The sequence below is a fragment of the Aptenodytes forsteri genome, unplaced genomic scaffold (assembly GCF_000699145.1).
Source record: "Aptenodytes forsteri isolate BGI_AS27 unplaced genomic scaffold, ASM69914v1 Scaffold307, whole genome shotgun sequence".
In the NCBI taxonomy this organism is placed as follows: Eukaryota; Metazoa; Chordata; class Aves; order Sphenisciformes; family Spheniscidae; genus Aptenodytes; species Aptenodytes forsteri.
The window spans coordinates 1,209,457-1,234,145 of NW_008795303.1; the positions used below are offsets into that span (position 1 = coordinate 1,209,457).

General features: G+C 41.4%; 1 protein-coding gene across 2 annotated transcripts in view; it reads left to right on the forward strand.

Annotated features, from left to right (window-relative positions):
• The window catches only part of CRYL1 (crystallin lambda 1), a 60,222-nt gene extending 37,359 nt beyond the window's left edge, over positions 1-22,863 (forward strand). The window contains exons 5-7 of one of the 2 annotated variants that reach the window (XM_019472100.1): positions 5,959-6,064; positions 18,475-18,581; positions 20,610-22,863. In XM_019472100.1, the coding sequence (XP_019327645.1) occupies positions 5,959-6,064; positions 18,475-18,581; positions 20,610-20,723 (327 nt within the window). In that variant the 3' untranslated portion in view covers positions 20,724-22,863. The remainder of the gene's footprint in view (positions 1-5,958; positions 6,065-18,474; positions 18,582-20,609) is intronic. The other variant, XM_019472101.1, reaches the window with a different exon arrangement.
• Positions 22,864-24,689: the final 1,826 nt, after the last annotated feature.

A 24,689-nucleotide genomic window follows, 5' to 3' on the forward strand; every position in this document is an offset into this window, starting at 1 on the left:
TTTAGATTGGATGTAAGGAAAAATTTCTTTACTGAAAGAGTGGTTAAACATTGGAACAGGCTGCCCAGGGAAGTGGTTGAGTCCCCATCCCTGGAGGTATTTAAAAGACGAGTAGATGAGGCACTTAGGGACATGGTTTAGTGGACATGGTGGGGTTGGGTCAATGGTTGGACTCGATGATCTTAGAGGTCTTTTCCAACCTCAATGATTCTATGATTCTATGAAAGTAGCAATGAGAAACCTGGGTATTGGGGATACAGTTTGTCTTTGCCACAAGTGCTGGGGTCCCCAGGAGCATACACAGGGAGGCTGGGATTTTAAAGCTGGGCACAAAATGAGTGCTGTGAATGCAGGACTGGGCCAAATGTGGGAGTGGGAAGTACAGAGTTAAGGTGGTGAAAAATTAGGAGGCCTGAAGGTTGAGATCCTGATTTGTAGGAAAGTAGGAGAATGAAAACTCATTTGGAGACATACAGTTGGGTGCTGAGAACTTTGGCCATGTGGATAATTAGGAACGTGGATTTAAGGATGCAGAAGTTTGATTTTACAAGAACTTAGAAGTGAAGACCACAGATTAATTTATGGGCCTAAAAGAAGGAATTCAAGCAAGTGCTCCCCTTTGAGGCAGGAGTGCTAAATGAGATGTTTTGGTTTGGATTCAAGTTAGTCTTTTGTGTGACAAGATGTCTTTCTGAACATTGTTTTGACTTTCAAGTCATGAACGCTTGGGCAATGCAGGTGTTTGTGGCAGGAACTTTTTACATTGGTTATCTCTGTCTCCCCATGCTCCACATTTATTCCATGAAAATGCAGATACTGGGAACGCTCTAGTCTGTCTCTTTAAGGTCGTGTATCTGAGAACTTTCTGTAGGACCACATAGCATGTGTGAGATTGAAATTCTTGTAGGTTTCTTATTTATGTTTTTAATTCTTAGGTTTCTCGTAGAAGTGTTGCAAAGCTGATTATGATGAGAGTAAAAGATGGTGAGGTTGAAGAACCTTATTCCTCTCTTTTCAGCCTGAAATTTTGATGATATAAATTTGGAACCATTAGAACAATCCGTAGCCAGTAATAGGAAAAATATCTCAAACAGCTTTCTCTGTTACTCCCTATTGCAATTTATTTACTTTCTCATGCCTCCATTGACAATGGTCCCTGGTATATCTGATTTTGTTCATAACTCCTTTGAGCAGAGACTTATTGCCTTTATTTGCCTCGGAAGCACCCTGTACACTGCTGACACTATTACTTTTGTACTTTTACCAGTACCAATACATTCTATAGTAGCTTGGGATTATGTTGCAAAAGAGTTAGTTAAATAGCTTGATTTTGTCTTGTTCTGAAGGTAAAGTTTTGGTTGACTTCATCCAGAAATTAACAACCAAAAGTTTCACCAACGCTTCAGATCAGAAGTCTCAAACCTTACTCTGAACATCTAGGACTGTCCTTTAACTGTGGATTACTGAGTGGAAGCTTATGTTGGTGAAATATTTTTCTAAGCATCACCTGGAATTTGCAAGGGGTCATGAAATACAGCAGCAGAGATAGTGAGGAGAACGTGGCAGTTTTTCAGCGCTGATCTAATTTAGGAGTTTCAGCTGCTTTTAAGAACCTGCTAAATCTATTTGCGTGATGGATCGTATGATAAGTGTCTTTAAAGTCTGTATTTTCCTTTGTATAAGCTTTTGATGCTGTCTTAATGTATTTTTTCTTTAAAAGTGGGTTTTCTTTTAGATTATAGTAATTGTAAAAGACAAGAAGAATGGGCAGTCCTGCCATTTTTGTTAATCTGTTGGAAAATAAACAGACATGGTTTGGCTGTGTGTCCATTTTAGTTCATTTTCACAGCAATCAGGTGCATTGGCTTCCGTCCCTAGTTTATGTACCCCTGTCCCTTCCCAGGTGACTAGCTTGGCAGTCCTTAAATGCTGGCAAGACTTTTTTAATTCCAAATATCTTATTATTAATAATTGTATTATAGTGTTATCCAAAGGACCTTTCCAAAAGATCAAAGATAAGGTGGAGGGTTAAACATCTAGTTACAGTGTCCATAAAAGGGGGATATCATAAAAGGAAGTTTAAAGGGCCAGGGAGAAAAATAGTGTTGATACTAAGTGTTTCTTATAGGGTGAGGTGAGTAAGAGTGCCATGGAAGAAGGAAGATAAAGGACAGCAAAGTAAGGAGGTGTGAAGTGTGTAGGACAACAAGTTTCTCAAACATGATGAAATGGAAAGAGATGGAGCTCGCAGAGGGATTTAGGAGAGAAGTTGTATGCTCAAAATGACAGGACTGGAAAAAGATCTCATCAGGGTGTGGATCGAAGTGACTTGATTAAAGTGAGAGTGAAGAGAAGGGTGTAACAAGTGCTGCTGAGAGAGAATGCATATATTAGTGGCAATCAGAAAAAAAATATACTGGATTTCAGAGATACAGAGGATGAAGTGGCAAATTTGGAGACAGATAGTATGTGGCCAGGGAGGGAGTGGAGTCCAAAATAACTCTATAGACAGACTGGAGTGAGTAGGAGAGCATGGTGAATTGGTAGTATCAGAAAAAGTAAGATTGTTTTTTTGGCCATGTCACATTTAATATGATTACAAACCAAGTCAGGGACGGAAGTTGCAATGTGGCTGTGACTCACAGATGTGAAGTCTGTTGATTAAAACTAAGCAGGCTGGGTCAGGGCCTAAAGGTGGAGACTGCAGAACCGCCACAGGTTTTTGGAAAGGAGAAAAGGGTCCCTGCATAGTGAGAAGCACTAATAAAATACCAAAGGAGCATTAGGACAATACTGTGGCATCACAGGAGATTAAAATCTCCAGGAAGATGAAATTGTGGTATATAAATTGTGTCATAAGAAGTGTAGAGGATCCTGAGCTAGTCTAGATCTTGAAGTTTGACTGGCCATTGGGGTCACTGAGGATTCTGGTGGAATTTACATTAAATTAAGTTCTTAATTCTATAGCTGTGAAAGATTCTGGTGAACTCTAACACACTTCCTCTTCTCTCTGACAAGTGCTCGAGGGGAAGGCTTACAAGAAGAGTTACCCAGGATGAAGAGGATGGAAAAATCCCCCTGGGAAGATTGTTACACACCTAGATTTAATGAAACTGGGTTGGAACTCTTTATTGTTTACTTCTTAGCATAAACACTGATCCTTGTGGAAGACACCTTTCTGACCTTGCACCCACCCTGCTGAATCATTCCACCAGCTTATGATCTCCTTAACATAAGTGGGAGTAGGGTTATTCCCTAGGGGAAGACGGTCTAACTTGTTTCTCATTTATGTGTTTTTCATTTCTGAAGAGAAAAAGTAGAAGGCTTTTCTTTAAGAGGGTCTATGTGACAAGGAGAAACTGAGCTCACATGTATAGAATAATATATCCCTCAACTGGAGGGATCTGTCATGTTTTCCTTCTAGTAGCAGCAATTTCTGCCTTTCAGCAGCTGTAACCATAAAATTACAGCTGTAGTCAAAAGGCCAAGAGCAAAGCACTCATCTCATGATTCTGAGGGCACCTGGTCTTCAAATGTCAGTACCAAAACTGAGGACTATTGTATCAAAAGAAATAAATCAGTTTTTAATTGGAAAATTAATTTGCAATGATTCTGAAGTGTTTCAAGAGCCTTTTAACTCTTTAATGTTAGGTTTACAGTTTTTAACTGCTGCTGTGGTTCAAATGCTTGTCTGGAACTTGTGGTTAATCTTTTGTCCACAAATCCATGTCAACCAGGAAAAAAAAAAAAATCACTCATCAAGCACAGCTTTACCAGCATAAACTCTTTGTTTGGATGAAGCACTCCCAACAGAAGAGTGCTTTTGTTGACTTTGCTGATGTTGTTCAGAGAAGTTGTGTTGCCATGTCAGGGGAAAAAACTTTCACAGAACGTATGGTGCCTGTGTTAGTTACACTGATGCTGGTTCTGTAATCTGAACACTGTCTGAGGTTTGTGTTTAGTCCTGTCTTTATGCAGACCTTCCTGTCTGCCTCTCGATGAGTTACTTTACCATGCCTATGCCTTACCTTTAAGTTGAAGAAAATAATGCTTCCTTTATCCCTGCCGTTTTGTCTAATTAAATAGTTACTAGAGCTGCGTGTTCTATATGTGGTGGGTAGATCTTAATAATTACATTATCATTTCCTTTTCAAGATAGAGCTCAAAAGCCACCTGCAACAGGGATTCAGCCGGGCTTGTTTTAGATAGGAGCAATGCCTGCGAACAGATTGAGACTTGAGGTTGAGTCTTATAAAAGGCTCTATTTAAGCCTGAGATAATGAAACTTCATGTCTGTGGCCAGCTGTAGAAGTTATGTTGGTCCTTGGGTTATTATTTTCTTTTAAAGTAATGGTAGATGATGTAGTTGATGAGCACAGGGAAGACACTGTGGGTGGGATTCAACTCACTTAAGATGGGATTTCTACAATGTAGACATTGGCATCCAAGCTCCTTAGTCATCTTTCAGTCGGTGAGGAGAATTAGGCCCTTTTAGGACACAACTCATCTTCCCTATTCTAGATGCCTGCTTTAGGATGCTGATTTCTTTTTTGTCCCTAGTGATTATAAAGAGACTCTAGATGTCTAGCTCAGGTGTCAATGTCTACAACAGGTCAGGAGAGCTGTCCTGTGCGCCTGTAACTCTAGCTGATCACTGTGATATGAAGGAGCATTCCGACGGGGCCCTGCAAGAGGGAAAGTTAACAGAAAAAGACCTGTCTTTGGCCAAGCAGATGAGTATACATACTTGTATTCTGCAGCTCAAAGGGACTTGTGGAGAAAGAGGCACTGAGTAGGGAGAGCACCTCAAGGTAGGGTGAGAAGACAAATTAGAAGCAGTTCAGCGTCTCTTTCACCTTCTTAACCAGAAGAAAATGTTTTATGTCTCTCTGAATAAAGAAGAAAAGTTCCTGAAACCAAGCTTTATCTGATGGAAGTGGTTAGAACAGGTCTTAGTTCATTTATATCTTTCTGGTAGGTGGAAAACAACCTCATATAATAAATATTGTTGTTCTTAAGTAAATCTATAAGGTAATGAACTGTAACTCATTTTTTTACAAGCCTTTGGGTGCTTGCCCTAACCTGATGGGGGTGTTGGCTTTCTTGTAAGTGCTACCATGTGGGTGGAACAGCAGTGCTCAGCCTTTAATGGGAGAAATACTTCATTCTGCATGCTCTGTATCCTGCCAGCTCTGATGTGAGGCTGGCAATGAACTCAAGAACCTGGCCAGGTTGAGGCTGGGTAGGTTGAATGTTCAGTGAGTTTTGTGGGAGGGAGTGGCAGCTGCATTGCCTGCGCATTTGGTCCCAGCCTTGTTTGCAGGCGGTCTCAGGGGTAGTACCCACTGCTGCACCCCCATTCTTCCAAGTCTTTGCCCCAAAATCCAGAACTAAGAGAATATGAAGGGAGGTGTAAGATTTAGCCAAAACTCCTGTATTTAAAAGGGCTGGTATAGTACTTGGATTTGATATAAACTCTTTTGGTCATGTGCTATTAAGAGTGTCACATTTGCTCTGTGTTGTCCAATTCTCAGTTTCTGAGAAAAAAGTATATTGGTTAACATAAACAGCTCAATTTAGTTTTAGTACATGAATTATTGTAAGTAATAAGTATCAGGCAAACTAGTGTGTACAAATAGTACATATTGTATGAAAGTGTATTAATTTATACATTTAAAAATAAGATACTGTGAAAATGTATCAAAGTGTATTTGGATTATGAAGTACAGCAATCTCAGAGATGTGAATGAGTGTTTATACTGAACTGTAGGAAGGCTTGCATAATAGATGGACATTTCTGGCAAACAGTTGTGTTTCTGCTTGCAAGCTAACTGCTATTTCTAGCCTTAGTTTTTATTACTTCTTTAGTTTTTTAATTATATACAAGAAGTGGGTGCAATTTTGCATTAAAACCGAACATTCACAAATCTTCCTTCCTGTTCTACTTTTGCTACTTAGGACGGAGTAGTATCTCCTACTGATCTAGACCTTGTGATGTCTGATGGATTGGGAATGCGATACGCATTTATTGGACCTCTGGAAACCATGCATCTTAATGCAGAAGGTAGGTAATTTAAAATTATATGAATATGAAGGGAAGGCTTACATTGCACAAGACTCTGGAAATGTTACATAACAAACCAGGTTAGAATTGCTGCAACTATGACTTCTCTCTCTTTACTGTAATGATAAGAAAAGGAAAATTTATCTAAAACTTGAGGTCAGATGGAAGGAAATGGATATTGACTGTCCTATTGTAAGCAATCAGATGAAAGATGATAAGTCATTGAAACACTAGCTATGCCCTTCATTTTTTCCAAGATTTGTCCCAATGCTTTGCAAACATTGTCGTATCCATAGTTCAGGACTGTCTTGAGTGTCAGGAGAAGAAAATACTGAAAAAGTTCATCTGATAATCCAATGTAAACAGAAACTCACTTTCCATAGATGAGTGCCTGTCCCGTCCCGTCCCCCGAATTCATAGCAAAGGCTCAGTGTAAATATCGCTGGAGCTGGCTTGCTTTAAGCTGGCTTAGATCCTGGGTGAAGTAAAATTGCCTCTATCTGTAAAGTATTGTGCATACAAAGTTGACTTGACAAAGCAGTCAAGTAGAAGTTCGACACCTGTCTTGCATAATCAAGACAGATTTTTAGATGTTTTTGGAATAGTATACATGAATCCTAGCTAAATAAAAAGTTAATTGCATAAAATGAAATAAAAATTACAGATCAGGGTTACAAAGGTTTGAGCAATGAATTTAACAAAACATGAAAACTTCAAGAAGTGAAAATCAACTAAATACATTTTTAGCTCTTTATGTTATGGGCTGTGTCTTTATTCCAGTGTTCTACGAGTTTTTCAGTTTCTGGTCCCTGACATGGTAGGCCTCTGCTCCATTGCTGGATCTTTTAGGCACTGCTGCAATGCCTAATAATACAACAATAAAATAAAAATAAGAAACCAAGATCATAAAATATCAGTGCACAATTAGAAGTGTTATTTTATGTCTACTTATTGGTTAGTTACTTGGCAGAAACTTATGTCTCTTAAGGCTGACTAAGCCTTGACATGAATGTGGAATTGTGGATCCTCCACCAGAGTCTTTCAGCTTGTCAGTTTGGTTGTATATAAGTAAATTAAATGTCACAAAGTGTTTGCTTTTGTGCATTGTTAGGTAAACAACATCCATCCTCTAAATAGAGGCACCTTCGTAAAAGTTTCCCTCTTCTGATCTATTAATATCTGACAGTTTCCAGTCCTCTCCAGTGATTTTAGACTTACTCAATATCAACCATATACATTCTTTACATAGAACAGAACAGATGCACGTAGTACTAGCCTTAAGCACAGCAATGTACCTGGAGTTTTGCAGGCCAGGGTTGTCCAGTCCTGCCCCCACCACTCCACTAAGCTGCCATGCCATCCTCTGCAGGAAGATAATTAGTGCACTTGTGGACTGGGCCACTTACACAAAAGCACCTTGTCGGCTTGTTCAGTAACTTGGATCATGAGGAACATTGCTTCACTCCCAGTCTTGCAAATGCATTGTCTCTGAATCTAGAGCTGCTCCTGTTTCTGTGCTGGCAGGCTGACTCAGGCTGTTGCTCTCATCAGAGACAGTTTAAATCAAAATTGCTGATGTCAGGACACATATTGGCTTATGGTTATAGTTCCGTACCAGTGCCAACTTCTCTTTGGTTGCCCAGTATTGCTTCACATAATATGGAATAGTATGGGCCTCCTCTTGATTGCCCAGGACAGCCTGCTCTGATGCATTGTACTAATAGTGTCTGTTTTTCATCACTGGAGGAAGATGGAGGTAGAGATAAGAAACCCTCTCTATCCTGTTTGTTAGCCTGTCTAGCAGCTTCACCAACTTCACAGCAGCTGCCTTTCTTTATAACCATAAGATACTAATTACCCACAATCTTAAACTCTGCTAATCAGTGCGGAAGGATGTTGAGGATGCAGGAAGCACGTGAGAGAAAAATAGTGTTATTTGTGGGAGATCCTGGAAGAAGAAGTAGTTGGGTTTTTTTGGTTTTGTTTTTTTTTTTTCCTTGTAAGGGTGATGTGACATTTTTGTTTGGTTTTGAATAAAGAATATTATTCCAACGATTTTTTTCTGAGATCGGTGTTATTTCTTTCCCTGTGGGATGCATACATCCAGATCCTCCCATGAACTTCCTAAGTGCTAATGCCAGGTTTCCCCTGTGTTAGTTCTTACGTCTTTTCCTCCATATTCATAAATGGTCCTATCAAAAGCTATTATCCAGGCCACTTCAGATTACCTGTTAATCCATGCATGGATATTAGGAATTTTGAATATATGGCAGTGAGCCAACAGCCTTGAACATGGAATAAAATGACTGTATCAAGTCACCAAAAGGAGCAGAAGCAGCAACAGCAATTTGAGAACTGCATTGCAACAGAGAGGAAGGAAACTCCTTTGGGGGGAAAAAACGCACATCCAAATCGCATAATGTTATAATATTGATTGTTGGTTTCAGTAAATAAAACTAATGTTGATTTCAGTTTCAGTAACCTCTGTCTTTTGAGTCTGTCATTTTATGATTTCATATGGCAGCATCGCAACAAATGCTGTTAAGTCTTTTACCAAGAAATCAATAGACTTCACTAAAGTCATTTTACCCGTTTACTTATTGTGGGATTATGTTAGCAGACACAGTGTCCCTCCTGTATATGTACCTGGCTATCTGTGAATATACGGAAGATGATTCAACCTCAGTACAATTGTATCTCCTGAATCTCTTGTTTCTTGAACTGACAGCTCCTTTTAAGCTCTTGCAAAAAAAAAAAAAATCATCTATAAAACCAGAGGCTAGACTATCGTATACTGTGTTTTACATGTTTGCAGCAAAAGTTCTTCATATATATTTCACAAGTGGCTCTTAGATCAGTTACTTTATTAGTGGGTTATTTAGTGAGCTATAATTGGAATTTAATCTTGATCTAAACTGCTAATATTAGCAGAAGAGCTGGATAGGGGGAGGTTGAAGGATCTTTGTTGCTACTTTCTCTCCTGCATTTATAAAACCACCATTCCAGGATCATATTCTACCTATCACTCACTCTGGTATTTGTACAGGTGTCTACAGGAGTTGTGTGGAAGTTGGGGCTGATGTATGGTTCCTGTAATATAAGTGCAAATATCTGGTAAGCTAGGAATGAGTCCTCATGGTCAAAATTGTGTTTCTCTTACTGGAAGTGGGAATGCTTGCTTGTCTTAGAAGCACCTGCCAGATGAATTGGTTTTGGATCATATACAGCACAATCATTCTGCTCCTGAAAAGCACAAAACATGAAAAGGAAAGGGGGGGGGAATCATAAGCCATAGTTCAAAGGAAGGAAATTTTTTTTTGTCTGGCTAGGCAAAACATAGCCAAGCATGTTTTTTAACAATTACTGTAGACAGGCATGCTGGCTGGTTCAAAAGCAGAGGTTATTTTCATTGCTGTGGCTGCTGCTTTAATGCTGCCATATAGGGAGCAAACCAAGCTTTAACACAGTTCAGGAGCTTTTGTACCACAAGCTAGTAAGTAGAAGGTGTGAGAATCTCTTAAGGTAGTAAAATCTAAGAAAACGAAGATTGGCTCCGTTTCTGTCCAACCCACTTGTTATGTTTTAGGATAATAAAATATCTCAACTTAATTCAGGAATACTTGTAAGAGGGTACTACTGAGGTGAAATATCACAGTGGTACATAATCATACAAAAACCTCTTCTTTCATGAACCCACCAGTTATTTCATACATGTTTACACACATTCAATTCACTTCCCAGTAGGCTGAAGAAAGCAGTTTATACTCCTTCTAGAACTGCTGTTTGCCTCTATGCAGCTGCAGGGTTTTTCTGTATGCAAAAGTTTGTGTGCAGCAAGTAAAGGTGTGAATTTTTCAGCATACCGGCTGCTGTGCACCAGTTTCCTTCTATGGACTCTTAGGTGTAAAGGGGTTCCCTCCACCTTCTGAAGGGAGCACATGACTTTGTACAGGAATGCTTTATTGCTCAAGTCATTATAGATGTGTCCTAAAGAACACATCTTGGTGCATCCTTCTCCCTTGTGCTAACGAAAGAATGTGTATGGTCACCAAGTGGCTCAGACTGAGGAATTCATCCCAGATTTGAAACTGATCTAACAAAAGTGGTTCATATTAATTTAGTTTAATTCCTTGATCCAGCTCACAGCAGTCCTGCACAAATATTTGTGCGTTGCCTTTGAGATGGTAACACAGGGACAGTGAGAATAAAACTTTTTTTGGTGCTACCACTGTCTTAGGGTAGTTGAAAGTATTCGTGCAACTACAGTCTAAGTGAATTTGTATGGGAATTAATGTAGAGTAGCAAGCGTCCTGTGAATTCACACCCTAACCAAGAGCATGCATCTGTGTTCAGATGCACCCTTGATGAAGACAGGATTGCATTTAGAAAGTTTTCCTTGGAGCTGTAGTGTCTAGAAATGTAATCCCTCTATCAGCAAAACAAAGTTGGGACTTTTTTTCTCTGAACATAATCTAACCATGACAGATTCCTCTATGATGTTCCTGAAATACGCCTTTTCTTTTCTGTTCTCATCCATACTCATCTTCAGTCTTACCGAGTGCAGCCTCTTCTTAGATTTTACCTGCTAAAATCAACTCCACCCCAATCTTTTCAAATTGTTGATGCTATTACATCAGTGGCTTGACCATTTCACCTACTCTTTTTGAGTCATTACAGTATCTTACTATGCTGCTCATCAGGTTCAAAGTCATCAAGTTAATACTTAGTATCATGAGGCACCCTCTGTTTTTGGCGTGTTCCCTGTCCTTGCCGGTAACACTTGCTCCTGTCTCTTGTTTTCTCTCACAAATATCTCAGTGCCTTCCTTGTTTTGCCCCATGTGTAGTGTCCTTGCCAGACTGGTTTACCAAGTTTGCTTGCTTGCATCCTTCAGCTCTCACGCCTGTTGTCTTTCTTATGAAGAGGAAGGGGTAAGACAGCATACAAGAAGCTAAGACACTTGAAGATGCTTACATACTATAATGCATGAACATACTACATTTTATATTGTCATGTTTTCCCTTATTTTTTCCTACTACTCCCATCACCTTTATGTTCATGAACCTCACTTATTAAGAGGTCTTCTCAGGGCAGTGAAGCATTTTATGCTTGCTTCTAAGGTAAATATCTGTCCTGAGTTCCTTTTCCTTCATCGACGCCCTGTTCATCTTGATGATGCAACTAGAATCATTTCACTGATACCCATGTTTGCACCACACCAGTGCAAGTCTTTTAAGTAAGGACCTGCAAACCTGAAGTGTAGTTATGTGAACAAATTCTTGTGGGACATAGCTAGTTCATGAGCTATTTTGGAAACTGCCTGGACTCTCATTGAAGCTAAATAAGCAGCAGCTTATTATTCCTTTGTTGGTGGTATAAAGAGCCTTGCATTTCCTAGATACATACAGGCAGCTGAAGAGCCTTGAATCAATGCCCTCATCTAGCTTGTGATAACATGTTCCTGTAACTATACAAGTCAGAAATGCTGGGTGGGTTTGGAACTTTCAAGGAAGATAGAGTATTCCCCTTTTCATCTTTATAATCCTGTATCCACTACTCCCTTAGAACATTTGTTACTCATTCCTCTTCTTCCGCTCTCCTCCATAGTTGTAAACACGTGGTAGAAAGAAGATTCAGGGAACTCCTACCTTCCCTGTAGGTATTTCTGTTCTGTGTTCATGGTTCTCAGGTACCTGCTGCAACATCTGCCTTCTCCCACAGCCCCTTCCCTCCGACATTGATGAGGTGAGTGTGCAAGGAAAATGGAGGTTTAGACAGGGAGTCAACAAACCACGTAGACAAGTGGAAACCATCGTCATTCCTGTGCTGTGAGTTGATTCCCCTGTTTCTCTGTCCCAGATGCATCTTGCGCCATTCTTTTTCTCCAGTCGGAGATAGTGGGGCACAGTGTGGGCACAGCAGCTGGATGCAAGGAGAGATGCTGATTGTTTTTAACAGCCCCATTTGCCATCTTCTTCCTGTTTCTCCAGCTCCCAGGTGCTGCCCTGTCTGTTTCACACTGTTTACAGATGTTAATTCTTCCAGCTTAAGCTGCTCCCTGGGCAGTATCAACAAGGATTAAAGTTAAAGGGATTCTGTCATATTTGTTTTCCATCTTCTTGTCCCTATGCTCCAGTGAAGTGCTCTTCTCATCCACCTTTGCAATAGCCCTGACCTTTGAACCAAAGGACTCCTAAGTCTAAAGGCCTGGAGTCAAATATTTGCCAGTTTTGAGTTTGCAGTTGAAAAGCAAAGTGATTTTTCCAGCAATATTGCCCATTGCTCAAGTGCCTTCTTGAAGCTGGCAGCATAGATCTTGATTACTTAAACCAAGTTAAAGATTGCACTAGTCTCCACTGACATTTCACACTGGGAGTGCTATCTTGAGTTAGCTGTTTTGAAATTACTATTTTTTTAATCTTTGAGTGAGACCATGTGTATATTCTAACTTTTGGTGTATTTCCTTCACTTGAGACTCAAAAGATTTTGCAGTGTCCACCCCCTACTTGGCATGCAGTATACATGCCTGCATGTTGCCATTTCAGCCACAACGTTTAGATCAACTGTACTAGTGCTGCTGCTCTTCTCTAGACCCGTAACTTTTTTTTTTACCTTTTCCTATTTTGCTGACTTTGCATAAGGCTTCTTTTCATTCATACATTGCATGCAGTGAGTGAATTGTATTACTCAACCTGCATTTGGCATGTCTCTGTTGCATTGGTGAGCTACACCCACCCAGAAATTGTTCTGATTCATTCAAGCTGTAGGTGAGCTGCCAGTCAGAGCTCAATTTCCAGGACCAGCTGGCTGAGTGAGCTTTGAAGGCCATCTCCAGCTTAGGAGTTCACATTCACCAGGTAAATGGATCAGCCTCGTCCAAGCATTCAGCTTTCCCAAGATACTAATGTTATCTCTTTAGATTGAGGCTCGTGAAAAAGATTTCTGGCACAGTCTCTTCTCTTCTATCTTCTCCTGACTGTACCAGAATCAAACCTACTCAGATCTATGGTATTATTACACAAGCTTACCAGGTGGTTGAGAGGTTCCCCTTGACGTTTGGAAAAGTACCAAACCCAAACTATTCAGCACTGGTCTAGGTATAATAGACCTGCGTCAGCTGGATAAGCACCAGAATAACTGGTAACTGACACTGCTCTGTTTGCCATTCCCTCTATTGCCAGTTGCTCATGTGGATTTGCTTGAATTGCCATATTTGACTGAATTTCCATATTTGACTGAATTGCCATTTTTGATGTTGTGATTGTCCAGCTGGCAACAGCTGCTGCCATCAGCTGTGAGTTAGCAAGGTGTACCCAAGTCCCCATAGTTCTGCACTCTTCAGCCTCAATCATTTCTACTTCTACATCTGGGAACTTTCTGTGATGTTGCATGATGTGGGGGCAAACTTTTTGCTCAGACTCCTCACTGTTAGAAGAAAAAGCTCATGTGAGCCAGGTGAAATGTAAATATTGTTGTCTTGTGGTTGGTGCATGAGTCTCATCCAGAATTGTCTTGGGTTGCCAAGGTTCCTCATGTGGATAGCGTATCCCCTGTAGATTGATCTGGGTTGGCTTCAGCTGCCAAAGTCTGTGAGCCCAGCTGTTAAGATTTAACAGGCAAGCACTTATGCCAATGGCAGGGTATGGTCAGTAAACCCTGATAACCAGTGGTCCTTTCCAGAGTGTTTATGGAGGAGGATGGTCTCTGCTTATTCCCTCGGTGAAGAGAGAGAATCGTATCACAGCCTGTTCCACATCCCACAGTAATGCTTCTCTTCCTGAATCTCACTTCCTGCCAGTGATGTTTTGGAGCCCGCTAGGCAATTTGAAGGTTTCTGGCTGTGTGTCAATCAAGACAACTGAGCAAAATACTAAATTTCCATATAATTAGAGCACCAATATACCTGTATGACCAGCTGACCTTGCTTTTTGTGTTGGAGAAGGCCAGAACACGCCAGAGTGTGTTCTAGGAACACATATGCTCCATGGGTAGATAACACAAGGAAACAGGCTGACTAAATGCTAATTGGCACACTCTTGGCACCAAATACAGGTTCAAGCAACTTAACAAGACTGCTGTTTTTCTCAGAGCCTCCTTCCTACTGATACTGGAGAATGTTTCTAGTCCATTTTTTAAGAGAGTTGAATACTCTCAAATCTCTCCACTTTGCTCTCGTGCAATGGACATGTTCTCCCATTCTGTCCTTTCAGTTGTTTATCTGATGGTCATCATGACTTCAGAGTGCTAATTTCTTAAAGGAAATTTAATACTTCCTTGAGCATCTGTCCTTTGACAGTTCTTCTGTCTTTGGTCCAGAAACAAGAGTGTTCTCCATACTCTTACTGACCTCGGAGGCCTTTTGGAAAACCTGTACTTCAGCGATTTCAGGCACCTTGAGCAGTATAAGTGGTGTAGTTTATGATTCATTGTTGCCAGTAGTCAGAGGTTTCCATTCCTTCATCTAGCTTTCAACCTCAACCACTTAGGGTTAGACAGGTGTGACTTCTATGGTATTGATATCACACAGTATTGCATTCCAGGGAACTGTCTACAAGCTGTTCAGGAAAGAGACTGCTTAATGACTCTTGACCTGAGTTGCATTCTTTTGTGTGGTAGTCAGGCCACCCCACTTACATTTCCTGCATTTTGTGGTTGGATAAGACCATGAGCAGTTCAGGTTCATGCTTCTCAGTCTGTACGATCTCCTGAGTCTTCGTGAAAGAGTTGGTGACCGTAGCTGCTTGCCTTTGTCTTCTGCAGCTTTCTCCTCTTTGCTTTGATAATTAGCTAATAAAAAGAGAGTTAAGGATGCAAATACTTAAGTCTCTATGGTTCTCAGAAAAGGGAGATTGTCACAAGCTTTTAGTGGATATCCAGAACTTCCCTTCTCAGATCTAGGGTGTTCATCAGGATAATCACATTCTTTCTTATGTCGGCTTGCTTACTGCCAGAAAGCATTGCTCATTTACTGCTGTGATGCAGCTCACGACTTCTTGATTGATGTACAGTGGAAAAGGCTGCCTTATCCTTTCTTGATTATGTAGTGGTTAATAGCACTTAAAAGTCTACTAGATGTATATGTCTGGCTAAATGACCGATTTCTCTTTCTGGTGCATTTATCATTCTAGTTCCTCTCTAGTGCCTCAACAGTAATTTTTCTGAGATTCCTACTGGAGCTGATGGAAGCTGGACCTTTCCCTAATTCAGCCAAGGTCTACTTGACTGCCATTTTACCCATTGTTACCAGTTAGCTGGTTCTCAGGTTCTCTGACCACATGTTTTTTGAGATTTTTCACAGCAGGGTCAGCTCTGAGGTCAGACCAAGCTGCTCAGGGTTTCATCCAGTCTTGAAAACCCCCAGAGATGGAGATTGCACAACCTCTGTGGGCAACCTGTGCCAGTGCTTGAGTATCCAGTCTGAACCTCTCGTTTCAAATTGTGCCTATTGTCTCGTCCTCCTGCCATGCAACAACTGTAAAGAGCCCAGCTCCGTCTGCTCAGTGACCTCCCCGTAGGCACTGGGGAGCTGCCAGTGCAGCTGCCAAAGCCATCTCTACTGCAGGCTGAGCAAGCCCAGCTCCCCCACCCTCTCCTCACAGGGCAAGTGCTCCAGCCCCCACCATTTTGGTGGTCTCTGCTGAAGTTGCTCCAGTTTGTCAATGTTTTTCTTGTATTGGGGGATCCCAAACTGAATGCAGCATTGTGGATGCAGTCTAATGAGTGTCGAGTAAAGGGGGGTAATCACTTCCTTCAGTCTACTGACTGTGCTGTTAACACAGCCCAGGATGTTGTTGGCCCTCTTTGCTGCCAGGGCACACTGTTGGCTCACGTTCAGCTTGCTGCCTACCAGAACCAGGAGTTCTTGGGGTTCACAAGCCTGTGTTGTTGCAAGGAGCTCTTCCTTCCGAGGTGCAGGACCTTGCATTTATCCTTGTTAATTTTTTTAAGGTTTTGTATTGGCTCATTCCTCCAGCCTGTCTAAGGGCAGTCCTGCCCTCCAATGTATCAGCTGGTCCTTGCCCCCCCCCCCCCCCCCCCCCCCCCCCCCCCCCCCCCCCCCCCCCCCCCCCCAAACTCTGTGTCCGCGCCGTCCCCCCCCCCCCCCCCCCCATCCCCGCCCAATTTGGTATCATTCACAAACTTTACGAGCAAGTGCTGTTAAGCAGTACAGGTCTCAGGATAGATTCCTGCAATACTCCACTTTTACTGGCCTCCAGGTAGAGTACAACTCATTAACCACTACCTCTGAGCCTGAGTATCCAACCCATTTTTTTGTCCCATCTAGTTGTCCAAGCATGCAGACCTTAATGTCCTAACTTTAATAGAAGAATATCACGGGAGACAGTGTCAAATGCCCTTCTAAAGTTGAGGTAAATGATATCCACTACTTTCCTATTTTCCACAAATCCAGTGATGTTATCACAGAAGGCAACAAGGTCAATCAGACATGATTTACACCATGGTGTACCCATTGGTGACTACATGCTGACGGTCACAATCACTTTCTTCTTGTTCCTGTGCCCAGGAATTTGTTTCAAGAGGACTTATTCCTTGATTTTCTCAGGGACAGAAGTGAGATTGATTGGCCTGTAGTAGTACCCCAGATTGTTCTTTTGACCTTTTCTGAAAATGGGTGCAATATTTGCCTTCAGTTATCTGGGGATCTCAAATGATGACACTGATGCATTGACTGGCATGATTTTTAAAATATGATAGAAAGCAGCCTTGCAGGGACATGGGCTATTTCTCTCATATCCTTGGATACAGTCCGTCTCGTCCTATCGTCTCAGGTGGGGCTGAGTTCTTGCAGATAGTCACTGACTGGATCGTCATCTACTGCTGATAACTCTTCTCCTCCTTAAACCCTGCCTCCAAGCACAGAGGCATAGGAGACCTTGTCAATAAAGACTGAAGCAAAGAAAGCAATGAGTAACTCCGCTTTACCTGTTTGTCCTGTCAGTAAATCACCCACCCATTCAGCAACAGGCCTACACTTTCCTTGTTCAGCCTTCTGTTGTAGTAATGTAACAGCAGAAGTCCTTCTTGTTGCCCTTGACATCCTTGCAAGTCTCAACTGGAGCTGAGCTTTGGCTTTCCTGACACCATCCCTACATGCCTAGGCAGTGTTTTTAAATTTCTCCTTTACACCCTGTCCCTGTTTCCACCTCCTGTATGCTGCCTTTTGCACTGAAGCTCATCCAAGCCAATCTCTTGATACATTTACTTGTCTTCCTGAATATCAGGATGGACTGTTCTTGCTCTTGGAGGATGCTGTCCTTTACTGGCATCTCCACTGATGCTGACCACAGGCTCTCACCCACCCAGTCACCCATCCCATAGAATAGCTCCATACATCTGAGCTGCTCCTTTACAGAGATAGTACACCCCCTCCTTGTCTTTCCTCCTTGTCTTTCCTGAAGTGTGTATCTGTCCGCTGCAGCACTCCAGTTGTGTGAGCCGTCCCACCACACCTCAGTTGCTCCAACGATGTTGCAGTTGTGTGACCACACATGGAGCTCTTATTTCCCCTGCTTGTTTCCCAGGCTGCACGCATTTGTGCATTTACAAGGTGCACAAGAGGTGGACTCCTTCAGCCTTTTTTTATACTTTCTTGAGGTTTTGCTTGTACCTGTTACCCTACACTCTTTTCTTTCCACCCCCGTACACCCCTTCCTCACTTGACTACATATAGGTTGTAATCTCACTTTTTCAGTGTTCCTAATATAAAGCTTTTATCACCAGATTGGCCAGGTTTTTGGCAAAGATGCTTCTTCTCCACTTTATCAGGTGGATCCCGTCTCCCCCTAGCAGTGCTCAACCATCAAAGAGGGTCCTGTGGTCATAAAAGCCAAATCCTTGTTGTTAACCCCAGTTGCAATACAAGGTATTGATCTGCAAGATCCATCTGTTCCTCGTTCACTGGAGGCCACCTGGGTCTCCATGCCTTTGACCCTTTCCCCCTGAGCCATGTTGCTCTTGATACACTCTGGGTCAATAAATAAAAGTAGCAATAGGAGTGCTTCAACTGATATGAAACATACCAAACAGGAGGAGAGGAGAGGTGAGAGCCCTCTCCTCATGGACACTGGTCGGGGAAACTTTCTAGTCTCGAGTAACAAAGCACGAGTATATCCATGGTTGCGTACTACACCCTTCACATACCATTGCCTGTTGGTACGTAACATTAATTGGTTTTGCAATGAAGGCATGTCCTAAATGATTTTTCCATGAACCTTAATGGAAATGTGGTGGATAGAATCCATTTTCCTTGATGACAATTAGGTGTCTTAAGCATAAGAGCACACCTGTTTTTTTGGACTCTGATTTAAGACAGTGCTTAAGCACAGGCAGCCTTACGGAACTTAAGTAGGAATTTCTGTTGAAATGCAATTTTTTACTCTTATTTTTAGGTATTTCAAATTATTGTGAAAGATACCGTGAAGGTATGAGACGTGTTCTGAACACCTTTGGACCAGTTCCAGAATTTTCAGGTGAAATTGAGCAGAAAATCAGTCAGGTAAATACGGAGTTGATAAATGCAGTGACATTCAGAACAAAGAACGTTAGCTTTTATTTTAACATTTGTACCATTTGAGTTTACTGTTAGAGGTATCTGTAGTTTGTATTTCTTGTGTGAATGTGTACTTTGAACGAAAAGATCAGTACAGAATGCATTTAAGTCCCTTTTCAAAGCACTTTGACATACATCAAGGGAAAGTGATCTAGCAGCTGAGTAACATTATTACTAGACAGAGGAGTCAACTGCTAGCAACTATGGGTTATTGACACTAAATCCTCCACACGATTTCTTACCACTTCTGTCCTGTGTCCTCTACCATAATATGCACAGCTTCAAGCTTCCTTTCCTAAATGACTTTTCTCCCCGTGTCTTCCTCCTACTCCATCTTCCTGCATAAACCCTGTAGCTTTTTTCTTCTGGGTGTTCTTTTTCTTTTTTTTGTATACTTTACAAACTAGAGCTCCAGTCTGTAACGCGTGCAAATACACGTTTAAGTTAAGCATATGAGCAGTCCGGTAAGGTTACTTGCACGTTTAAAGATAAGATGTGTTTAGGTGCTATGCTGGATTGGGACCCAGTTTGTTTATACACAATTTGTTTATACTCACTGTATAGGCTATTTTGTATGATCATAGGAATTAACTGAAGTATCATTATTTCCTAACTCTGCCTTTTCATAGTTGCCTTTTTAACACTTTGCTAAAGAACACGTGTATGTGTTGAATCATTCTTGATTAGCTGTCAGGTTAATTCCATATATGGAAGCTCTCTGTCTGGAAGACAGCATTTTTGTTCCTATTTTTTTTGTTCCTATTTATACAATTTCAACATCAGCTATGTTAAAAAGGAAGAAGATTCTTTTATGGTTAAACAACATAGACTGCTTATAATAACAATCAATAATAATTGTGGAGTTATTCACAATTAGAAGCTTTTGATTAGTATGAAGCAGTGTGGGTTTCTTTATGGAAAGCTGGATTCTACTTCAGTGTCTGTTTCTGCGTCTCTTTATCGTCTTTGGTCTTCAATGCCAAAGATGGGTTTGCAAGAATCCTCTTAAGAGTAAAACATTAAACATTTCTTATCTTACTCCTCTGTCCCTCCCCCTGACTTTTTTCTGGAATGACTGCAACTTGCCAATCATTGGTAGCAGGTCCAGGTTTTAGCCAGTTTCTCAACACTTGCCTTTTAAACCTAAGACCTGAGGTGCTATTTTGGCAAAGATGTCCTGTGAACTCTACCTGCACTCTCAAACCAGCTTTTTTTCTTTGAAAGAAAATCTGCTGTAATGTAGTAGCTGGCCAGAACTTACCTCTTGTTCTCCTTTCAGTGATATATTTAACTGGCACTTCTAAGACAACCTTGATTATGCACTCAGAAATACTTTTTTTTTTCCATTTTGTTTTAAATATCATTTTTGCGTGCTAACTTTTTCAGACTTCTACCTTTGTGTCCTCATACAGTGCTGTACTTTCTCTCCCCCATATTCCAATAAGCAACAAAAATCATAATTCTGGGTTTGTTATGTCTCTTCCCCTGTCATTTCGATTATAACTGGCACTCCTAAGACAAAATGTTTTTAATAAACATGGTATCCCTCATTACATTTATTAGGAGCCAGAAGAGAGATCACAGCTTTAGACACACACAGGAATTTGGTTTTACATTTTTAGCCACATAAATGGCCAGGTTGCCTCCTTCCTATTTAATAAAAGGTTATTATCAAAGAGACTAGACAGTGGCTGGGGGGGGGGAAAAAAAAGAAGAGGATGTTTCTGTAGGCACCTTCATTGCTACATTCAGGCCAACCTTCTCCAAGTGGGAGCACTTTTCTTCTTGTACAGGTTAGCTCATTTCCATCACTCACGTAAAGAATTAGTGACCTATTGCTTGTGATTGATAGACTAAATTACAGTTTGTGTGGATGGTTACTTGGTCTGACGCAGGGAAAGCAGGAAAACAATGCTGGTGAGAAACTTTTTACTCAGAACGTGAGATTTAATCATCTTAAATTTTCTGTTCCAGGCAATGTCTGAAAAAATTCCAGTTGTTCCAAAAGTCCTGGATGCCAGGAGAAAATGGAGAGATGAATGTCTCACTGGTCTTGCCAAACTGAAAAAAAAAATGAAATCTGACTGACGTGCACCTTGTCTAACAGGAGAGAAGATTTTATGAAGAGCAGATCTTCATAAAAAGTGGAAATTTTTGGTCATGCAGAAGAGGAGACTGAATGTGCAACCAATGATATGCACAAATGTAGAGACCAATGAAACATTTGGTCCAAATTTGTCGTGACGTAATTCATTAATAACTGGAAACAGTTATTTAAAAGTTCAGTTAAAATTTATCAAATTATATATATGCATTAGATGTGTAAGCATTAAGTAGCTTTAGCAATATTAATATTGTGCAATGCTGGAACGCAATCACGTTTTAAATAATGCATTTTTCAGCTTGCTTAGGAATTCAGCGCTTGAACAATATTTGCTTATGCAGGGATCTGAAATAGGCAAACATCAGCTGTTTGTCACTGGAGAAAATAAGCCTTCACCCACCAATCACTGTGACAGCGAGGTTAATTTGTGAAGCACTGACTGTAGATAGGAGAAGATTGTGTTGAACAAAGAGTAGATTCACTGGCTGGGGGGCATGGATCTCAACAGCCGTAAGGGTCACTTCAACTTAGCTCTGTAACTGTTCCACAATGTAGGGGAAAGAATTATTCCTCTTTTCCCTCCCTTTGGCACTTCTGTACCTGTATGATGATCTAAGTGTGAGTAAATAGAGCAGAATTCCCTCCTCATCCCCTACCCCTGGTTCTGTAAGACTTACCGGAGACCTACTTGGTCTTTAATACCATGCACTTGATACCCCATGGCTTTGCCCCTAGCTTAAGTCAGATGTTTGATGCTGGCCATTGGCATTGCTGCATAAACATGTACCCCATTTTAAGACTTGTCTGTGAGAAATAAGAGATTTTGATTTAACAGCTAGTTTGGGAGACAGTATGGTGCAGTGGATCAGTCTGGACTTTCTCCCAGGCTACTCCATGACCGTCTGAGTGATCCTGGGAAGCCAGTTCACCTCTCTGTTGCCATGTCTATTTTGTACATTATTTGAAGCAAGGAGTGCTTCTTTAGGACTCAGCTGTACTGAATTTAACAGCTGTAGCTGAAGGGACCCCAGGTATCTGCTATTTTGCTCCCCCACAGAGGGAAAGATGCAGTGGCTTAGGTGTAGCATTTACGCTTTACTGCTGCCCTTCCTACAGGAGACACAACATCTCCTCCACATACAAAGGTGCAGTGTACACCTGGAAGCAGTAATATCCTCAAGTTGCTGCAGTGGCGTGTTTTGGTCCACAGCAGACGAAGTGTTATTATGAATGTATGTACCCTGTAATATAGTTGGACTTTGATCTTAGCTGGAACCTTGGGACAGTATTGTTATGCAGATAGTAAGAATAACTTGAAAAAGTGCATTGCACCAACACTGCTTGAGTTAAGCATTTCTGAATTTGTGCTAACTGGTCATGTAACTTCAGTCACTGCACAGATGCAGTAGTGTTAAGCTGCCATTTTGCTAATGCTCAGCTCACGGACATTTCAAATCTTGTTTTTTTACAGAGGGTGCAGCACACAAACAAGTTACTGAAACTTAATTAGTTGCCATTTTGAGCTGAACAGCAGAAATGTCTGTGTGAACATACCAATACCACTTAGTTCTGCTTAGGTCACAGTAAAAGAGACCTGAGATAAATTGTATTGCTTGACATAAGCGGTGGGCCAGGAACACATCTCTAGATGTGAAACATGGGGTGGGAGGCATAATGCTGAGGTTGTCCTGTGCTCCTTTATAATCAGCAGAGAGAAAGGAAAATTTGTAAGCTCAATTTATTTTATCCCAATATAGACTTAAAACTGTCAGGTTTCTACTATTGTTTTTTATTGCCACAGCAACTGGCTCAACCTGCATTTAGACATCTGGAATTGGGGAGGTCAGTCCTCACTCCTGATGCCTTATTAAGCAACAGTAAAGTAATAATGGGGCTGATTTCCTCATTTTGTGTATGTTTTTGTATTTCAGACAAGGCCACAGAAGGTTCCAATTATTTTCAAGGTTAGACCTGTTTTCTATGAGCATATGACATTGTCATAACTAATTAGCTCGCATTGCTTCTGTTTATTCTGAAATATTTTAAAACTCGATCATGTCATCAAATATTTACCTCCATCTTTATTATTTGCTTATTAATAAAATATTTTAATGAAGAAGATATTAACTTCTGTGCTCCGGTGTGATACTGTAGTGGTAGCACTATGTAGTATGTCTTTAGAAACCAATGCCCTGGTAAAATAGTTTGTGGAAGTCAGTGGGAGTAAATGGACAAGAAATAATGTGCATTCTCCTACAGTCCATGTGTTGGTGACCACCTGCTGCAGATGCGGGGCCCTGCCATGAGGGAATGGTTTTCTGTGGGGGGAAAAGCACTCTGTAGAGTGCCAGAGCACTTCCGTGTGGTGAGCAGCTCCTCCGCAGTGTCGCATACAGCAAAGCTCGCCTTGGAGCACCAGTTCACACCCAGGTTCACAGCTACAAGTTGGGGAGGAGATGCTTGACAAAAAATACATTTTAGCTGACATTTGCTTAGGATTTGAAGCACACAAAATTATTAGTTGGTAAATGCAACAACTGGAAAGCATTACGAAAAGCTGGCTAAAGGAATGAGATGGGCTGTCCTCATCCCAGAGACCTGTACCCTGTTCACAATTAATCCCCTTTACTCATCAGTCGTTTGTGTCTGAATCCTGCACCCAGCTTGGGGCTCCCTGGTACAAGACAGACATTGGACAAATGGTAGGGGAGGCCCCCGAGATGGTGAGGCTGGAGCATTGATCCTGCGAAGAGAGGCTGGGGGAGCTGGGCTCGTCCAGCCTGGAGCGGAGACGGCTTCAGGGGCACCTACCAGCAGCCCCCAGTGCCTATGGGGAGGTCATTGAGGAGACAGAGCCAGGCTTTCTAAAGTGGGATTTCGTGAGAAGATAAGAGACAATGGACGTAAGTTGAAACACAAGAGTTTCGGCCTGGATGTAAGGAGACACTTTTTCCCCTATGAAGATAGTCAGGCAGAGGCACAGGTTGTCCACCGAGGTGGTGCAGTCTCCATGCTCGGAGCTTTTCAACTCCCGACTGGATGAAGCCCTGAGCAGCCTGGTCTGACCTCAGAGCTGAGCCTGCCATAAGCAGGAGGTTGGAGCAGAGACCTCCTGAGCTCCTTCCCAGCCTGCATTAGCCTCATTCCAAGTTTGGTTTGATTTTGGCCTATTTTGTATCAAAAATATTGCTCCAGTTTAAGTAAACTAACTCCAAAGAATGTGTATAGATTACTTCAAATTGTCACGTATGTTGAGGACTTCTTAACCTAAATCGTAAATGAAATTTAGGATGGTGTGAATGGATGTAAATAAATCTGCATTCAGGTTTTTCCATGCATTTTCCTGGGAACATTAACAGAATATCATTAAATTGGCACAACTTTTCACATATAAAGAATCCCTTACAGAAAGTCTCAGCCACCAAAAATCCCATGTTGTTGGTCCCCAGGGGCCACCCACCCCTCCTGGTGATGGATAAACGCTGTGTTCACCTTGTCCGGTATCTCCACTGCTCAGGGCTGCTGGAAGGAGCAGGGTTTGCTGAGAGGGGAGGGTTCCCTATCTCTCTCTCTCCCATCCTTTCTCCCTTTTCACTTTTTTCCTTTACTTCTCCCTCTTGGTTCTCAGCTTCTCATAATAGTCCATCACTAATTTCTTCCAGGGTATTTTGCTGACAAGCACAGTTGATTTTTGCCTAAAAGATGGTATAGATAGGATAACGCAATTTCTTGTGAGAACCAAAACCAGGACAGGGAAGCAGGATAGTGCTTGTGGTTCTTGTTATAAAACCAGGAAAAATCATTTTGAGACAAAATGATGTCATTGTCAGACTCAGTTTTTCAAAAGAAAGATGAGATACGCTGCCAGTGCTTGTATGGTTACATGAGAGGATTGCATTGCCATAGCATGGAGCTACAAAAAGGTCTTTGAGAACATGTAACTGTGGTAC